The sequence below is a fragment of the Coloeus monedula genome (genome assembly GCF_965178545.1).
Source record: "Coloeus monedula genome assembly, chromosome: 3".
Taxonomy (NCBI): Eukaryota; Metazoa; Chordata; class Aves; order Passeriformes; family Corvidae; genus Coloeus; species Coloeus monedula.
The window spans coordinates 22,624,946-22,643,095 of NC_138783.1; the positions used below are offsets into that span (position 1 = coordinate 22,624,946).

Here is an 18,150-nt window from a genome sequence, read left to right on the forward strand (position 1 = left end):
CAGATTGACACGAGAGCGCTGCGGTCTCTTCTACAAAGGAACTGAAATGCATAATGGAACTGGGTCCATCTGTCAAGGTGCTTTACACACCTGCCTGAAGCAGTGGACCAGGCTGGGCTGAATTACACACTGCTCTTCACAGGTGTCTGCTGAGCATATATTCCAGTCTTCAACAGGAAGCTCACGGGAAACTCTTCAATCATGGTGCCAACTAACATGGATCTCTATCAGGTTGTCAGAGTCCAGCTCTATCCCTCTCCTGAGTGTGTGTTGGAGATGGTGTTTGTTAGCTGTCCTTCCAAACAGTCACAAGACAGGGCCCAAAATCTTGGATGTGAACTGAAAGCAGGAGCTAATCCTGCTGTGACACTGTCTAGTGGAGGAGTGACAGCTCATGGCAAATGACTTGAGACTTCTTCATGGCAAAAATGCCATTAGCATGTCCCTCACTCCTGATCATGGAGTTCCTGTTGCATTTTTCTATAGCTCAGTGAAGTCAGTACAGGGAACCAGAGAAAATAGTCAACAGAAGCTGTGATTTGTATGCAGAAATGATGAAAGACTTGTCACCTCTTTAATTTGCACATGGTGTGGAAAAGGTGTGGGTGTGTTTTTTCTGTGGTCATGCATCTCACTGTAATCTTTCATCAGTTATTTCCAGACATCAACTAATTTTTCAGGTCAGAAAGGCTGTGCTGAGTTCCTGGAACTAATTTGTGTTAGGTGGCCCTGTTGCTACAATGCTCCATTCTCCCACTACCTTGTATTCTGGGCAGATGGTCAAAGCAGTGCAAAATTGGATGTGAGAGCACTGTGCTGCTCCTGGTGTCAGCTTCACTTCATGTGAGCTTCAGAGAGAATGATGCACAGAAAACATCTCATAGATGGGACTAGTGAGTTTCCCACTGGAGTCCTGGCTAAGAATGACTCCTTCCTGTGCCAAACTTGGGCCACACTGTTTCCCCTTGCTGAGGAAAAATAATACCTGTCACCTTTAATATGAAGATTTCAGGACAGTTTAATATAAAACACTAATGAATTCTGCCAATACTCCCACTATGAAAAGTGGTATTATCTACTCCTTCTTTCATACAGATTGAACCTTGAGATTAAATTACTTGCCTGTCTCACTTTGAGAGCTGGATACACAACCTGTGAGACAAAAGTTTCAATCCAGTCTTTTAACTGGAAGGTTTTGCTGTAACCAGTTAACCTCGTATTTGCCAATCTGCCACACACTTCTTTTCCTTGACATCTTGCCCCTAATGCAGGGAGTAAAAAACCCATCCAGTTTTATGGTCAATGTATCATCTGGTAGCAGAGAGCAGCAGTAGGTTTAGAACTCCATTCTGGTTTTGTGTATCCTGAAGGCAGAGCTAGGCACAAGCAGCAGGCAGGTCATAAGAGATGTCTGTTTTGCTGTGGAGGGTGAGACTCCAGGGCAGACATGACATTGTCCTGCTGTGGGAAGAGCACAGAGAAGTCAGGCTGGGCATTAGCAGATGGAAATTGCTATCCTAACACAGAAGCAAGTCAGGTGCTGGACCTTGTGCTGCTTTGCCAGGGTATAGTGGATGGGGTGCTGTGTCCTGGCTGGGATGGACTGGCTGGAAGGGCGTGTTTGGGCTTGTGTCCTTCACCCTTCCCTGACCCCTCCAAGCAGCACCATTGTTGCTCTGGGTGCTCCCAGCATAGTGAGAGCAGCACAGTTGTGAGCCTGTGCAACTCTACAGCTTTCTATCTGTATCAAAGCCAAGTCCAGTGCTTCCAGGGGTGCAGGTTAGCACCTCTTTCAGGCAATGTGCCTTGCTGTCCCATTCATAAGTGATAAAAGCACATCAATCCCAACTTTGGAGTGCAAAACATGCTAGTAAGGAATAGTCCTTATACTCAAGGGAATACCTGGTATTTATGTAGGAGTGCCTTTTTTTTCCCTTTCTGGGCCTACTGAATATATTTTTACTGCCTAGAGCTTCAGCCTCCTTACTGTCCACCAAAACAGAATTTGAACCTGCTTTGAAGTATCCAGTAGTTTGCTTCAGCCTTCCGCCAGCATTTCAGAAGCGATGTGGACAGTTTAATGTGTCAGTATAGACCCAGCTGTTTTGTCCTGTCTGCAAGAACTTGGATCTGCAAAACTCCTGGCAAGAATATTGTATTATGGAGAAGACCTTTCTCAGGATGAGAAGGACTTGGCTGCTTTTACTCCAGGAAAGGTAAATATGGCTGAAGGTCTATACCATGTCTGGCCTAGAAAATGCCAAAATGGTTGTCTAGCCTTAGTGCTTTATAAACCTTGCTGTATAAGACACAGAAATATATTACTGGTCTTCTGTTGTCTCATCCTGAAAAATGTTCACCTGTCATGTTTTAGACGGGGGCCCATTGTAGACAGGGGAAGATGGAGAGGGCAAGCAAGGATACAGGAATAAATTCTAGTTAATACAAGCTTTTGCCATGGTTTGTGACTGAAGTATCTTCAAGGTGATGTGAGTTGCAGCCGTATTCCTTCCACGGCACAACACTTTCATCCTGGGGGAAGAATTTCAGAAAACTCCTAGAAAAATACCTTTGCAGCTTTTCTCTTTCACAAATACAAGATGAGTTACATGGGACACAGAGGTGATGGGAAAGACCTCTTTACATGTGTCCCTAAACAGGAGGAAGAATGCATTGCTTCAAGCCACAGGCTGCATCCACAGGCTCAGTGTATCCCTGTACAACATTCCTGTGGCTTACCTGCTGTTGAGAGGCAGCGGCGCTACACAGAGCTTGCCAACAATGGATGGCTCATCCTTGCTCCAAAAACGATTTTTGGGGATATACTTCAGGGTCACACTGTTTATCTGGCAGAGGGGAACTTGGTGAGCCAGCAGCTGTTTGCCTGTCTCCTGGTCCTTAGGTCTGCAAGGCAGGATGAGAGATGTGAGGGATGTGTTCCATGAACCTACAGATACAGTCCATGTGCATATCCATGGAAACACTGGAGGAACCTGCACTATTATTGTGAAGCCCTCATATAATAAAATGGAGTGAGAAGACTCATCTGTCAAAACTAGACATTGCATGAGCTGTCTCTCCGTGTTTTACCTCTCTGTTCAGGAATATTTCTGTATAAATATCCTTCCTTCCATCACACAATTACAACCACTGTTCTAACTGTTGTGTATCCACTGAAACACTGCTCACCTTGCCACAGATGGTAGATAAGTCAATATCTATGAAATGGTGAATGGCATGGATGGGGACCAGTTGTTCACCATTTCTTCCAGTACCAGGGTTCATCAAAGAAGGCCAAGAGGTGGCAGGCTCAAAAAAATGCACACTGCACCATCCCTTTCAAGCTGTTAAAATCCTTGCTGTGGGATGTTGTGAATGCCAGAAAGTTTACATGGCTCTACAAGTCAGAGGAGGGGGACTGGACAAGTTTGTGGAATACAAAAGCTGGTAAGAATAAAGATCTCATCTTTGGTTCTGAAAGTCCCTGAGATGTAACTAGACACTGGGAAACTCTGTGGGGAAGTATTGCTACATGCTTACCCAGAGATTTTTTATACTCTTCTCTAGCTACTTGCTTTTGATCATGTTGAAGATGGGATGCTTTGATAGAGGGACCTTTGTCTGTCACTATGCTCTTACCCAGGCAATGTGAACTGAGAAATGACAGAGGTTTGGTAATGAGCCAATGACCAGAGCCCAGTCAGCTGTGTGCCACAGATGTGTCCTGCCCAGGCATTTTAAGTCCCTTCTGTGGAGTCCATTCAGTGGGCCTTACACTTGATGTACTTGGCACCTCCTAGAACACGGAGATCATTGATTTCCTTGTGCCCATGAAGAATGACATCTGTGCAGCTGATTTGGCACGATCCCAGAACCACCTGGGTGACTGTCTGATCAGAAACATGCTGGCAGGGAAAGGGGAGAGGTGACAAAAGGGTCAGGAAGAGTCTACAATTCTGCTAACCAAAGTAGCTCTCAGGTACAGGCTGACAGCAGCACTCACAGCAGCCAACCCACACCAGCACACCCAGTCCCTCTCTTACACTGCAGCAGTAGTTGCTGGGTTTTGTGTGTCTGTGTCTGGCTTGAAGCTGCTAAAAATAAGAGGCATGACAAAATTGTGGTTATAAAAGTGAATAACGGATAGCAAATGGAAGCCATCTCTCTATGGCATATTGTCCATGGACAGAGGAACACAGTACAGTTAACCGTGTTGAAGAGAGACACTTCTGGGACTGACACTTGGTCCAACCCTGCACAACCTCTGGATGGATGTAGGAGACTTGGCTGGCTTCAGAGGTTTGCTTTCTTGGATATGGAGGATGATGTCATGTGATGTGTAAGCACACAGCAGTGCAGCTGGGAAATATCCTGTGTAACAAACTCCTCACTCATCAGCCCCATGTCAGCTACTGACGCTTGGGGACATGTCTCCTGGAACACTCTGAGCAACATGTGGGGAGGAGTGAGATTGGAATGGGTATTTGGGAGAGGAGATGAGAAGGGCAATGTGGGGCAAGACACAACCATGTGAGTCCCTTGCTGAAGGTTTGAGACTAGCTGAGCACTCCCAAGTAAGTCCTTCCACATTTCTGGGAAACTGCAGGAGGATATACATATCAGATCATCTGAGATAACTCACTGATTGATCAGTGTCTGAACTGTGATGTGAGGATCTATGTTTAGATGCCCATTTGATACTCTGAGCTTGACTGCACTGGAAGCTTGAGCTTTGCCTAGAGCAGGGAAATTTATCCTTTGTTACCAGTGAGAATTAAAAGGAGTATCTTCAGTTTTATACTCTCAAATCTGTAGGTTTATTGCTGTCAGCAAATTTTTCAGTTTAGCCTTGTGCTTCTAAGAAAGGCATTTAAATGAAACACAGCTGCTGTTCCCCCCGCAGGGCATCTCTGGATAAGTTACCCTGCTCTAACTCCACTGTCTCATTAAAACCGGAGGGTACAGCAAAGCTTCGGGATTGCCTGCCTGGCTCACAACCCCGGGCAGCCTTTCCCTCCAGCGCTCACATGCCTCCTGCTGGACTTGCACCAGACCCTACGTCCGACAACTGCCGCTGGAAGTGGTGCACGGATCCTGGTCTGACCTGGGTATTCCTATTTCTTCCCTTCTGCATCTGTGGAAAAGGCAGGTTTGGCTTCCAAGCCAGGAGGAGTTGAGCAGACTGAGCTCCACCAGGCTGGAGTACAAACCCAAATTGTGGTGCCTGGCTGGAAATCTGTGACCAAGCATCTATGTCACTCTGGAGAGTACCCTAGAGTGTGGCTTCCCCTTCCCCATTTCTCACCCTTACCTCCTGCCCACAACTGAAGCAGCAACACCATCAGCTCTAGGTCACAATATTTTGGCTTAGCAGTAAGGACTGTGTGGGATCAGCACTGGAAGCCCTCTGATCCCAGGAGAGCTGGCTGGGACTCTTTAGCAGCAGCTTTCCTGCTTCCTGAAGCAGCCAGCAGCATGTGCTAGCTGCATTGTGGTTCCTAGTCCACAGCAATGAGCAAGGAGTAGGAAGAAGTGAGGAAGAGTTCTAGGGAACTTGCTGGGGTGGGGAGATCCCCTTGTGGCAAGAGCTGTGGAAGCTGTGGAGTCTGATCCTTTAATTCAGACACAGTCTGAGTGGTGCTTTCAAGAGACATCTTTCTGTCTACACAGGGGATCTTGATCCCCTGCCCTTTGCTCTTCCCTGCAATGGGAGCATGAGAGCACTGATGCATTACTGCAGAAGCAGCAAGCTACTAACACATTTCTGTCTATGCTGAGGTGCACTTGTCTCCTCATTGAAACTGCTGTCCTCTTGGGCATCAAGAGAAATGTCTAAGTCACCAAGTCTATCAGTCTGGAGCCTCTGGTGGATGGGGTCTTGCTGTAAGCCACCCCTGTCTGCCAGAGCAGGGCTAATAACTATCTGACAGTGATTGCAGTTTGGTGGCACCAGGTCCAGGCTATGGTGTGGAAAGGAAAGCAGCACAGCCACACAAAGTATGCAGATCTGGGGGTCCCAGGGTGTTCCTACTGCTTTGTGCACTCAGGGAAGATGTGGACCCAGTCAGGGTTACTGAGTAATGGTAGCACATGCCTGGTTCTTCAGGGCCTTTAAGGAAAATGTGGAGAGACTCAAGAAACAAGGCTGTAGTTCATCACTCAGGGAAATACACTGTTGTTTTGCCTTTCCTGGATTAGGATGAACAGGCCGGAAGCACGCACTGTCACTCACATGGTGATCTTTGCTGTGTCCTTGGTGCTGTTGCTGCTGAAACTGATCTCAATGCTGGTGACTCTGTTTCTTTTCTTCTGCAAGTGGAACTCAACCAGGCTGTGGTGGACTGAGCAAGAGGCAAAGAATGTGGGAGTGAGGACAGGTACTATCTGTAGGACTTACCCATGCCAAAAGAGGGGCTCTAGCACTCATTCCTTGGGCCCACCAGCAGAAAAGATTAGACAGACAAGAAAGAATCAAGTCTCTGTGCTATGTGAGGCACAGGGGGCATGTCTGTATCGTCCAGTGTGAACAGACAGGCATTTTCAATCCCCTTTTCTTCAGTCCTGAAACCATGTGGTTGTGTCAGTTCAGGGCTGTGCTCACACTAATAAAGCTGTTGGAAAGGGCTTTGTGGAGGAGATGTGCAGGCTTATTGCTCTTCAGCGGTGTGTCTCAGACCCTGTGGCCCACAGCAGCTGATTCTGATAGGATAGCATGCTGTAACTTCCTAGGCTCCTTGGAGGATCTGCCTCATTGGCCAACACCCTTCTGGCTCATTTTTCTCTCATGCTACTTACCACAGAATGGGGCTGAAGGACTTGTCATTAAAAAAACTTTCACTTCCTGGGGCAGCCTGCTCATGTTGACACCTGCCTGCTCCAGCAGGCCTGTGGGAGGAAATAAAGTCAGTGCAGGGAAAGCCATGAATGACAGAATGGAAATATAATCAGTCACCTCCTTTCACCCTGCCTGACTCCCCTGTCTCAGAGAACAGATCCCGTTTTTATACCAGTGCAAATCAGAGCAAGTACAAGTTTGTGGTGGCTGTTTGACAGGTTAACATTCCCTCAGAAAACCTACTCTGGCTACCCCAGGTAGTCATCACCAGAGAACCTCTTGGTGGCTTTTTTTCCATTCCTCTGATAAAAAACTGTGCTATCAGTTGCATCTTTGTAAAATGAGCAAGACTAAAGACTACCAAGTCAGGAAACTTAGTGCAGATGTAAATGACAGTGCAAACACAAGGGAAATTGAATTCCTTGGTCAAATGAGGAAACCACCGTAATTCGGGGCCTGCATCATTGACTAGCTGGCAAAATGGCTTAGGGAGATGGGGAAGGAGTGGCTGATCTGAGAGAACCTATACCAAAAAAGGCTTCTCTTTATGTTCCTCTGGTACCATACTGCAAATAGCAACAGAGGACACTTCCTTTCCTCATGCCACAGCCCTATTTCAGAAGCCTAAAAGAGGCATCTATTACCTTCTCCCAGTCCAGAGAGTTCATCTTTGGGGTGACCATGGCAGAAATTTATGAAAAGGAGGTGACTCAGCAACAGAGTAGTGTAGAAGAATGAGACTTCAGGCTTGAACTAAAATTTCCAGCTGCTTCTCTGAACAAGACATTTTTTTAAGCAATTGCCCACTGATTCTGGCAGGTGATTCTGGAAACTCTCTTTCAACACATATCTGGGTCCTAGGAAATGTTTAAAGATCAGAAATGTTCAAGGTTTTGGTGTTCTACCTAGGGCAATATATGAGCTTTTATATAGAATATATAAAATTGTATATATATTGTATATATAGTGTATATATAGAAGCCTGAAAACAAAACAGCTTCTCACTCTTCCCAAAGAGATCCAAAGCAAATCCTGCACAGAAAAATCTAGACTGCATCCTGTGCTCTGCACTGACACCATCATATTGTCATCTGCTCTGGGAAGGTCTCATGTTGGTACTGTACCTATTCTGGGACAGGAGTACAAGAAGGGTTCTGCACAGTCCAGGCAATGACCATTTAGAAAATCTTGATGACTGGCACAGGGGAACCCCATGATGGGACAGGGATGGTTCAAGGCACTGATGTAGAGATGTACTGCCCGCATGTGATCACAGATCAGGAAGTTATAGCCTGCAAGGAAAAAATCAACCAGAGAAAAGCAGCCATGAGCCTTCCTGTTGGCTGCAGTTTTTTTGCACATTCCCAAGGAACTGGGAGTCAGGGAACACTCTTACTGCAGTGATCACCTTCCCATTAATAACATTTTGCAGGACATTTCTGTGACTGCAAGCTCAGATCCCACTGCAGAAAAAGTTCTGCAGGAAGTTAAAAGTGTATCTATCTCTCAGACTGAGTCCCGTAGAAGAGGGGGACCACAGAGCTGTCATGTTTCTGTCAGTGTCCCATCAGTCAGGCCCCAAGCTCTCTGTAAGGGGGTGCAGCAGCTTTGACTCCCACCTGTACTGGAACCCCAGCTATGGGAAATGAGATACCATAGGTATCCCAGGTAATCTGAGCCTCAATGCAGCTGACTCATACAGAACACATTTGAGTGTTAGTTGAGTCCACACTGTTTACTGTGGAAAGTCTTCTTCTCTAGAAGAAAAGGACAGTAAGTGTACAAACTGCCTCTCTAAGTAGACACAACTTGCAGCAGGAAAACAAAAAGCAGCTTTCATTAGTGATACCTAAGAGTCTTTTTAGCAAAAGTGTCATCTCTACTGATGCTAGGGTTTTGTGTCATAGGGAAGCATCACCAAAATCACATCTCTTGACAGTGGTGCTGCCAAGACACTTGATCTGTATGTGATTTTAATGTCACCTGCTTCCTGTACTGCTGAGAAGAGAGGTGGGCTGTGAATACATGTTCGTCTTGCTTTGCTGTCTGCCCTGGCTGTAGCAGGAGCTGCTTGCCATTTTCACAGTCTGCTAAATGGCCTTGAAAGCTCTTCGCTTGGCCAGACAGTGTTCTTACCTGCAGAGATGAATCGGGGGCATCCTGGCTGATCTTTGCCTCCATTGACAAAATAATCGATGTGGCCTACAGGAATCCGGATCCCGAAATCTGAAAGGAGGTGAATTGCCACTTCATTTTCAGACTTGGCTCTTCTGTATGCTTTACCCTACATGTTTATGACAGGTCCCAATAATATGTTGAACATTAGTAGTACTGGAGCCAGCCCCAGTGCTGGAGACATCAAGGCCAGATTTCCTGCTTCTACATGCCTGCACTGTGCAGGTTTCATGCATAGAGCAGAAAATGCTCCAGGCCCTGCCATCAAAATTACTGGAAACTCTGTCTTGACCACCACCTCAGCGAGTCTAGTTTTTGATTCTATGTAAAGGAGAACTAAGATCACAACAGCCTTAATGTGGGATTATGAAGCATAATTGAGAGTTGTGTTGGTAGAGGTTTTTGTGGTCTCCAGGCAAAAGGTGTGACTCAAAGGCACTACATTATTCTTTAGCACGTTCTTCCTGTGTAGATCCTCAGTACTTTAGAGAAGTTACTCAATTTTTGCACCAGCTCTTGGTTTGACTCTGTTATTTTCCGACAGCACTCTCGGTGGCACCTTTCTTACATCAGGTGGGAAAAAACAAAGTGAGACTAGACCTATAAATTACTTTCATTCAGTAAAAGTCCTGCTGAGCTGGTTCTGCATAAACTCAATCTGCTGTAGCAATCTCCACCTGTCTGTCTGTTGTTTGAAGTGCTCTGGGGCATGAATTCATCATCAAACCCTTTCTTAACAAGAAACTTCCTCAGAGTGAACCTGAACTCACAGTAGTCTGATAAAAAAGGGACAACGACCTACAGACTCCTCAGCAATAATGATGTCAGAAGGACCAGAAGCCCAGGCCGAGGAAGAGGGAAGGCAGCTTACTGTCAGCATCAGTATGAATGGCTTCTACAAACAGGGCATCCCCAGGATCCAGGCGTTCCTCAGGGCTGGCTCTGGTGTACTTAGGGCCTGCAGGATCCAGGGCTGTAACAAAATCAAACACCTCAACAACAAGTACTCTTCAGCCCCTCTCCTTTTTATTTCTGGACCAGTTATTTTATCTAAAACTTTAAAAATCTTGCTAGGCAGAAATAATAAATTATTCCCAGGTCTCAGTGATTACGCTCCGGAATAGTTTCTGCCAGCACCAGCTTCCACTACAGATTCCTTGCATTGTCCTCCACTGTTGCACACCCTTTTAGCAATGTTTTAACTCTAGGCTGTAAAGCCATGGCTGAGCTTTAAATAGCTCTGACAGAGTGGGTGCATAGTGTCTCTTGAAGTTTTGATGAAAGAGAATCAAACTTTTAATGCCTTCCCAAATTGTACTGTCATGTGTATTGGCACTACAGTCTGAGAAATATCACGAGATCAGCAGTTAGGTGGTGAATTCAGCACCCCAGGCATTAACCAACTCAGGAATTACAAAAGTTTCAGACTATCTAACAATTTTAAAACAAAGAGGCTTCTGAGCCCTCTCCCCACAAATAAAATTGAGTCTTTAGCAATCATCTACATTTTTGCCTAAAATTTGCTCCTAGAGCAACTTCTGGGGACTCAAAGGAACACAGAAAAGTATCCTTGGCATTACCAAGGAGCAGATTAGAGGTAATTTTTTTCTGAGGTTTATCCTATTTCCATTTTGTAGAAAAGTAACCTCACAAGACTTTTTTTTTCACTCTGCAGACAATAGTTTAGAAAACAGGTCTGCTTCACGTGCCACTTAGCCTTGGGGCTGGCTGGTTTCACTGCTTTGGACTCAGTCCTATTAATTCTCTATGGAGAAGGCAATATCAACTATGTACAAATGGGCATGTCTGCAATTGTGAGGGGAGAGGGAAGGGGAAAAGGAAAAGAAGGGAAAAAAACCTACTTTCTGGTTCTTTCTGTAAATAAAAGCTAAGAATGAGACTTTAATGTTCTTTAATCTTGATATGCACAAAAAGCTCAGAGGTTCCTCATCCACTTCTACAGACCACGTTGTAGTAAAAGGCTTCTAAAGATACTGAAAATCATTCTTTGGTGTGGCATGAAGTTCATGCTGAGGAGACAGAAACCTAATATGAACAGCAGTCAATTCTAGCACAGCTCCAATGCAAGCAGCTTTGTATCCTCTCTCCTCTATCCCTTCCTTCTCCAGGCACAAGCTGCATAAACTCCATTGAGATGTACATCTTTGGCAGCTAAGGAAACTATTTACTGGAGCTCTACATGCAAATTACTTCCTTCAAGGTTTTTAATTTCCTCTGCAAGCACTGAAACAAAGTGTTCTTTTCTGAGTTTGGTAAGTGCTGTTCATTCCAGTTTCTTTCTCACACAAGGAGATAGCCAGTGGAACAGGCATGGATTAAAGAAAGTCACTTTGTTAAAGTCAAGTCTGTGCTCTGATCCCAAGACTCCCTCTGGTTTTGCTCCACACAGCCCTTCTTAGCTGACTGAAAACACCTCTGCAGATTGTGGCTCTGGGATCACATTCCTGTGTGAGTGTACACATGTGTGTGAGGAGGCAGAAGATGAGATCAGACATACCTTGGGTCTAATCCAACCTGTCTAGGCTCCTAAATCTGAACTGGAATCTGCAATACCCAATGTGCCTATCAAACCTTAGGATAAACAGGAATGTGGAAAAGGGGTTGTATTCTAGCAGAGTTACAAATGGAATAAATAAATCTACAGAGCTTCTATTACATGTGGACAACACAAAGGGGAAGAGTCTTTAACTCTGATGCTAATTACCATGGTTTCATGGAAATGTCTGCTTCTGCTCATCTGAAGACATCACTGGTCATAAAATTCTGGTGCAGGACAGTTGCTACTCCAATTTTCTCCTAATGTAAACTTTGATTCACAGCTTTTAAAAGGGCCCAGCAAGAAATTCAGTTTCTGTTAAGAAATGCCTGTATTTCATGCAGCATGGGAAGCTATGACATGTGAAGACTGAACCAACATTTCTCTGGACTGCCCTGCCGAGTGTGCAGTGAGAGCCTTCCTGAGGATACCTCTGTGAAACAGACCAACATGGGCTGAGGCAGACTGGGATGTGAGGCCACACTACTGGAGACTTTATGTCTGTTCCTTCTTAGTGGCATTCCCCTCCTATTAAAATGAATCTCTATCATTGGAGATTCTCAGAATTTAGTAAAACCCTTGACAATCTGATATAACTTGCAATGCAGCCCTGCTTTGAGGAGGGGTGATGGTGGTGGTGTGTGGACTAGGGACCTTGCAAAGTCCCTCCTTACCTAAACGATTCTGTGACTTTATTCATGCTCCACATGTAAAGGCTGATGAGGTCCTGAGTGCACCAAAAGCTCTAAGTGACAGGATCAGCCTATAACCATCTTGCTCTGTATTTCCCTCAGTGGAACCTCTTCCTCACACCCAGGAGTCTGGCTGTGTTTAAGGTCAGCTCTGATTTGGTACAGTTAGACCAGCCTACTGTGAAAACAGCCAGCTTGTGGGGGACAACAGCAAGAAGCCTCATCTGGGTCCTCCCAACGCTGGCTCAGGCTCTTGATTTTGTTCCTTGCCTGAGCTGTGTGGTAGGGATCCCATGTCCTGCCCTGTGTCTTGTTGGTCCTGCCTTTATCTTGCTGACTTGACTTCCCAGCTTGATCTTGGGCTTGCCTTGTCACTACAAACTTGCCTGGTGATCACTGGACTGTGGTTGAGCCTGGTTCCTGTCACTGGACCTGCTCTGCTCTTCTTGCCCAGACACAGTAGGACCATATTCCTTGTCAGTGAGGCCACTGCCCACCTTGCTGTCCCCTTGGCTCTCAGCTCATGTTTTCCTGCAGAGCAACTCACTCCTGCTGCTCCCCCCACAATTGCATTGTGGACTTTAATTCTAAGAACCACATGTACATGCTAAGTAATTTGGAGGCAAAGCTTGTGGGTGTTGTGGGTTTTCACTAGTCATGAGGGCTCGTACTTTTCTAAGCTGGCACCAATTTGAAGAGTGTAGCAGAGGTGGAAGGACCTTTTTGAAAATACTTGTGCTCTTTTGGAAGCATGGAGGGGACTGATGGCTGGAAAGGCGCTGTCAGAATCTAAGCTTGGATCTAATGAGCCCTTACGAAATTAAAAGACCACTCTGAATAACTCCCCTTTCTTGCTCTTTCATTCTCTCTTGAAGAACAGGTGAGGACCCCAGACTCAGTTTGGTGATACCTGTTATCCGTCCCAGGTGACCACCATGGAAGTGCCCCACCAGGCCCCCAACATGTGCTCCAAGGCTTACTCCAATGATGTGGATAGATGTCCCTGAGACTCCCAGGGCCTGCAGGGTGACAAAAATACAAATTTATGTCTCTGTAGCAGAAAGGTGAAATACCCTGTCCCAGCCCACACAGCAGCTCTGTAACTCTCCTGATGTAGCATTGCTTTTGAGGTGTACAGTGGAAAACCAGATAGTTAAGGAAATGATGGGTATTTCCCTTTCTGTTTTTTAGAGCCTTTCTTTAGGTCCACAGATGCAAATCCAGCCCTAAACAGGTCAGTCAGCAATGCAAACGTTTTGTGGAGAGTTTACATGTAGCTGGTTAACACAAAGATTCATTACCCTGATTGCAGAAGTCTTGTTCAGCTGTGCTTTGCACGAACAGAGTGGGACACATCTGGGTTTTTCCACATACTGGGAAGTATATCTGAAGCCCAGAGCAAATATAATCCAGCCTCAGATCTCACTCCCTCCAGCCTCCTGGACAAAATTTCTGAGCAGAAGAAGACTGTCCAGTGAATATGGATCTGAGAAAACCCAAGGCAGGTTTTAGGTTTGTCCTGAGCTGGAGAGGCAGCTGACAACTGGGGTTTTTTTTCCAGAAAATGTCAAAACTCAAAAAGAAGAAGAAAAATGGTGGCATGCTCAAGCCTGGACCAAAAGAGGGGAAAAAAGAAAAATCTGGAATAAAAAAATCCAGTTGTCCAACATCTGAATACAGCAGGTTGGGAGCAGTTCCCTGCTCATGCTCCCTGCACTGGAAATGCACAGTAGCTTACCAGGAGCTTGTTGATGAACCGTGAGATGACCAGGGCCAGCCGTGTGACATTTTCCACTGCTGAGGGATAGGCTCCTGTAGACCCATAAACCCAGTCTACTGCAATCACATTCACCTGGCTGGTGTGCAGTATGGCTTGGACAAGCCCTTCAATCCAGGAAGGTTTGGTACCCAAAGCCCTGTGGAGCCACCAGAGACAAGGATGTTAGGTGTTCCCCAAGCAGGGCATGTGCCAGTGTGTAGTTCACTGGTGCTCAAGCTTCACATATCTCAGAGGAAGCTGCCAGACAGTTGCTGAAAGTTATTTTTGGTGCCAGACACCCACACCTGGAAATTTTTTTTTGTGGTGGTGTAACAACACTTTCCAGAATGCAGTGGTTCAGGAGGGAACCAGCTATTTAATGAATGAGATAACATTTGCAGAGCTCAGGCTGAGATCTCAGTCTCGCTGTGGTGTGCCATTTAGCCACCACAGAGCCCACCCAGAGTAAGTGAGCTGACTGGGAACACCTGGATCCTTCTCTGCTGCCAACTGGAAGGAAGTCCTTGGCCAGATCACCTGGTCTTTCATGGCTACATTTCCTCATCTCTAGACAATTAAAAAAAGATAATCTATACCCAAGAATTCCAGAAAAACTGAGGAGGCTCTGTTCTACCCAGTTTTCCTAATGCCATCTGGTGAAGAGTGTGCTATCTCACTTGAAGGCAACAGCAGGTTTTCTGAGAAAACCCTGCAACAGCTGCTGTGGTTTCATCCTGGTCTTCTATGCACTTTCTATTCAGGCTTTTGCACTTCAAAACAAATAATGTTATATGGTCACACCTGACTGAAAAATGGCACAGAAGCGTGCAGAATGATAGGAGTTAAAAAAACCCCAACCCAGCTCCAATCCCTACACTTTCAAGAATAGAAGGATAATCTGTCTGCTGGGGATTCTAAATGGCTCATCAATCCAGGCTACTGGGCATGAAATCCCAGAAAACAATTTAAAGGGACAAGAATCTTAAAGAGAATACTTCTTAACTAAAAATGTTGAAAAAAAGGAAAGAAATGGAAAGATGTGAAGGAAGAGGGAGAGAGGGAGAGAGAGAGAGAGAGATTAGTAACAGTGAAAGAGAGGGAAGGAAGGAAGAAAAAAAGAAAAAAGATGTAGTCTAATTTCTAACTTTTTTTAGGCTCCAGAAAGTGTGAAGCAGACACACAAAAAGGCAACTGGTCACAAACTAAAGTACTTCAAGTTGTGCTGTAATGAGGGGTGTCAGCAGCATTTTCCACCAACAGCCTCCCGAAAAATTCCCGGATCCAGTTTGAGGCTGAACATCCCAATCTCTGCTCTTAGCAGTTGTTTTTCATGCAGCCACTCTGCTGGGGAGATAAGAAGGTCACACAAGCAGGAGAGTTCCATGACAGCCCACCCAGTGCTCGGGAATGCTCCAGCAGCGTCTAATTTACCAGTGAAAACTTAAGTCACAGTGCTCTTCTTTCTCTCACCTGAAGCCATGGATTATGATTTTGGTTTCCAGGCTGCTGTTGAAGCTGCAGTTCTTGATGCCATCATCAGCTGAAATCAGCTCTCCACAGGTGGGGCTTGAGGAGGTGAACAGAAGAAACTGGACCTTAAGTTTGCTGCCCCGTAGGAAATTGGCCGTCTGGAAATCAGTGCAGTGATGCCCCGAGAGTTTGTCCATATTCCCTGCACAGGAGGGAGGGAGTGGCACATTTAGTCTGTGTCTGTGCAATGGGGAAAAAATCGCTCTCATTCTAATTCATTAGGAAAACAAAGGTAGCAATTTTGCTTCTATTGATAAAGAATAAAAGTATAGAGTATAAATTAAAATGAGACTATTCTGGAAACTTTACCCGACTGATAAAGTTGTTTCTGTCCTTTGATGTAATTCCAGCACTGGCTGGGAAAATAACCATGGATGTCATACTAGCTTTGACTTCTGTGAGTTGTTTTAGCATGAGGTAAATAATACTTTGCTGGTTTCTTTTAGCAAATTGGCCACATACACCACCTGCTAAGTACATTTATGAGATTGTTGTTAGAACTTTTAAAAAATGGTTGCTGACAGGTAGTCACCACTGAATGGGGATATTTCTATTCAAATTCTGGTAGGCTTAGTAGAAGGTACAAGTCTAACTGACAATTACATCAAAAGTCCAGAAATAAATATGAGAATGCTGATGAAAAAATATGTCAATGATAATTTCACAACTGATTCATTTACTGCATGAAAATGCTTTATGAGAAGGAAAAGGCAGCTACTGGAAGGAACTTTGACCTAGAAAAAAACCCCATCTGACCTGGGGTCAAAAAACCAGAGCGAATTTAGGCTAGAAAGCAAGCACAAATTTCAGCAGTATGTGTCACTAGCAGTGTTACTTTAAGAGTGGCATCCTGCTGCAATGACAATACATGCACCTTCCCTTTCTGGACTGGAGGAAGTGAAACAGCCTTGAATCTGCACAAATTAATAAAACAATTATTAATTTATTTATTTTTAAATCAAACAACCAGCTTCCCAATTTCCCTCAGAAGACCCTTTACATCAATTAGACAAAACATGTCCTATGGGTCAGCACATTCAATATTCAGATTCCCTTGGAGAATACGAAAATCCCTTACTGTTGTTTATTTTGGTTTTCCTGTGTACTGACAAGGAAGAAAGAGATATTTTTAGAGATCAGGAGCCAGTCTAAGTAGCAAAAGCAGGTCCAGTGCCAGCACAGCGAATGTCAGAAATGGCATAAGATGTGGGGGATCATCAGTAAAGGCAAGGCAGGATGTGCACTGCAGTGAAGCTGCAGGTGATGTGGGACTGCAGATGTGATCACTAAGGCAATCTCGTTGACAATACAGTTAAAGAAAGAAATGGAACTGTGGCATTTCTTTATTTTCTCTCAGCTACCACAGAGTACACTTGCCGAGCTTTAGAAGCAGGAGATGCCACTGCCAGAGGCCCAGTGGTCCCTTTTCTGCATCCTTACACTTCAGGGTAAAGCTGGATCATTCTTGTAAATCAGGTTAATGGAATTAAATCACTGAGAGTGATTGAATCAAAGCATAGGAGAAGAAAGGACCATTCTTGCACTACTTTTTCTTCTCGGCACGTAACAAGATTATCGCAAGGACGTCTTGACATACAGCTTGTTTAGGGAGAATTGAATTCAGATCCTTCTGTGTAAAGCCTTCAATCCCTTGCTAGGCACTCATATTTTTCTTACCTGTTTGTGCTGAGCTGGGCAGCATGAGGACAGCAAGAATAATGAGCAGTTTTCTCTTCGGATCCTCAAACATCTTCCTGTTCATCCAGTACATGTATAAAGATTGGGAATAGGATACAGGGGGAAAACAGCTGTGGTTAATTATCAGCTTGACTCTGTAATGATCAACCAGCCTGTGCACTTTTGGGAAAATGACCGAATTTGGATTTTGAGCAATTACCTCTGCTCTTATTTAACCATTAGTCAAAATCTGAAGCAGAGGCTTCACTGACTTTTTGGTTGACTAAAGGAGATGTTGACCTTCCTTTCCTCCCTACCTCCCTTTCCTCAAAGGGAAACTTCTCAATTCAGAAATCAGCTAGTGAAACCGGTCCCAGCAAGCGATAGAGTTACAGTGCTTTATCCTTGCTACCTAGACCTTTCTGCCAAATTCTGACTAGGGATGCTGGTTTATCACAAGGCTTCACAGTAAGTCCATGCCAGGAAGATTCATATCAGCCTTGCATCATATTTTCGCATTGCTGTCTTTCCTGTATTTCTACTTTTGGTCAGATACCTGTAACAGCCTAAAGAAGGCAAAACAGTGGATTATATCTGAAAAGTGAGGGGAAAGGCAGGCTAAAATGTAACTGGTGGTCATTTCACCATAACATGCCCAGATTACATTATTTAGAGTGGGGGCACCCTTCAGTAATGCGCCAGCGTCATAAGCATGCAAATACTTTAAAAATACATTTGAATAAAAAAATTTACTACTTTGATGTATACAGATGGAGAAGCATAAGTGCACACCCAAATGTCTAACACAACATTCATGATGTGGTGGTTCCATATCCCTGGCTGAGATAGACTTTCAGGTAATGACGCACCTGTGTCCTGTGTGTTGGTCCATCGAACGAGGCAGCTTTGCTCTTGACTGTGCTAA

At 44.9% G+C, this 18,150-nt stretch overlaps 1 protein-coding gene across 1 annotated transcript; it reads right to left on the reverse strand.

The window, feature by feature from the left end:
* Positions 1 to 1,278: 1,278 nt before the first annotated feature.
* On the reverse strand, positions 1,279 to 17,310 carry PLA1A (phospholipase A1 member A; the record flags this gene model as incomplete). The annotated part of the gene is made up of 11 exons (XM_082277355.1): positions 1,279 to 1,461; positions 2,740 to 2,904; positions 6,233 to 6,341; positions 6,796 to 6,885; positions 7,960 to 8,127; positions 8,972 to 9,061; positions 9,882 to 9,983; positions 13,170 to 13,278; positions 13,998 to 14,175; positions 15,489 to 15,690; positions 17,226 to 17,310. 11 exons carry the CDS (start codon positions 17,308 to 17,310, stop codon positions 1,377 to 1,379), a joined length of 1,383 nt encoding a protein of 460 aa, XP_082133481.1. The 3' UTR covers positions 1,279 to 1,376.
* Positions 17,311 to 18,150: the final 840 nt, after the last annotated feature.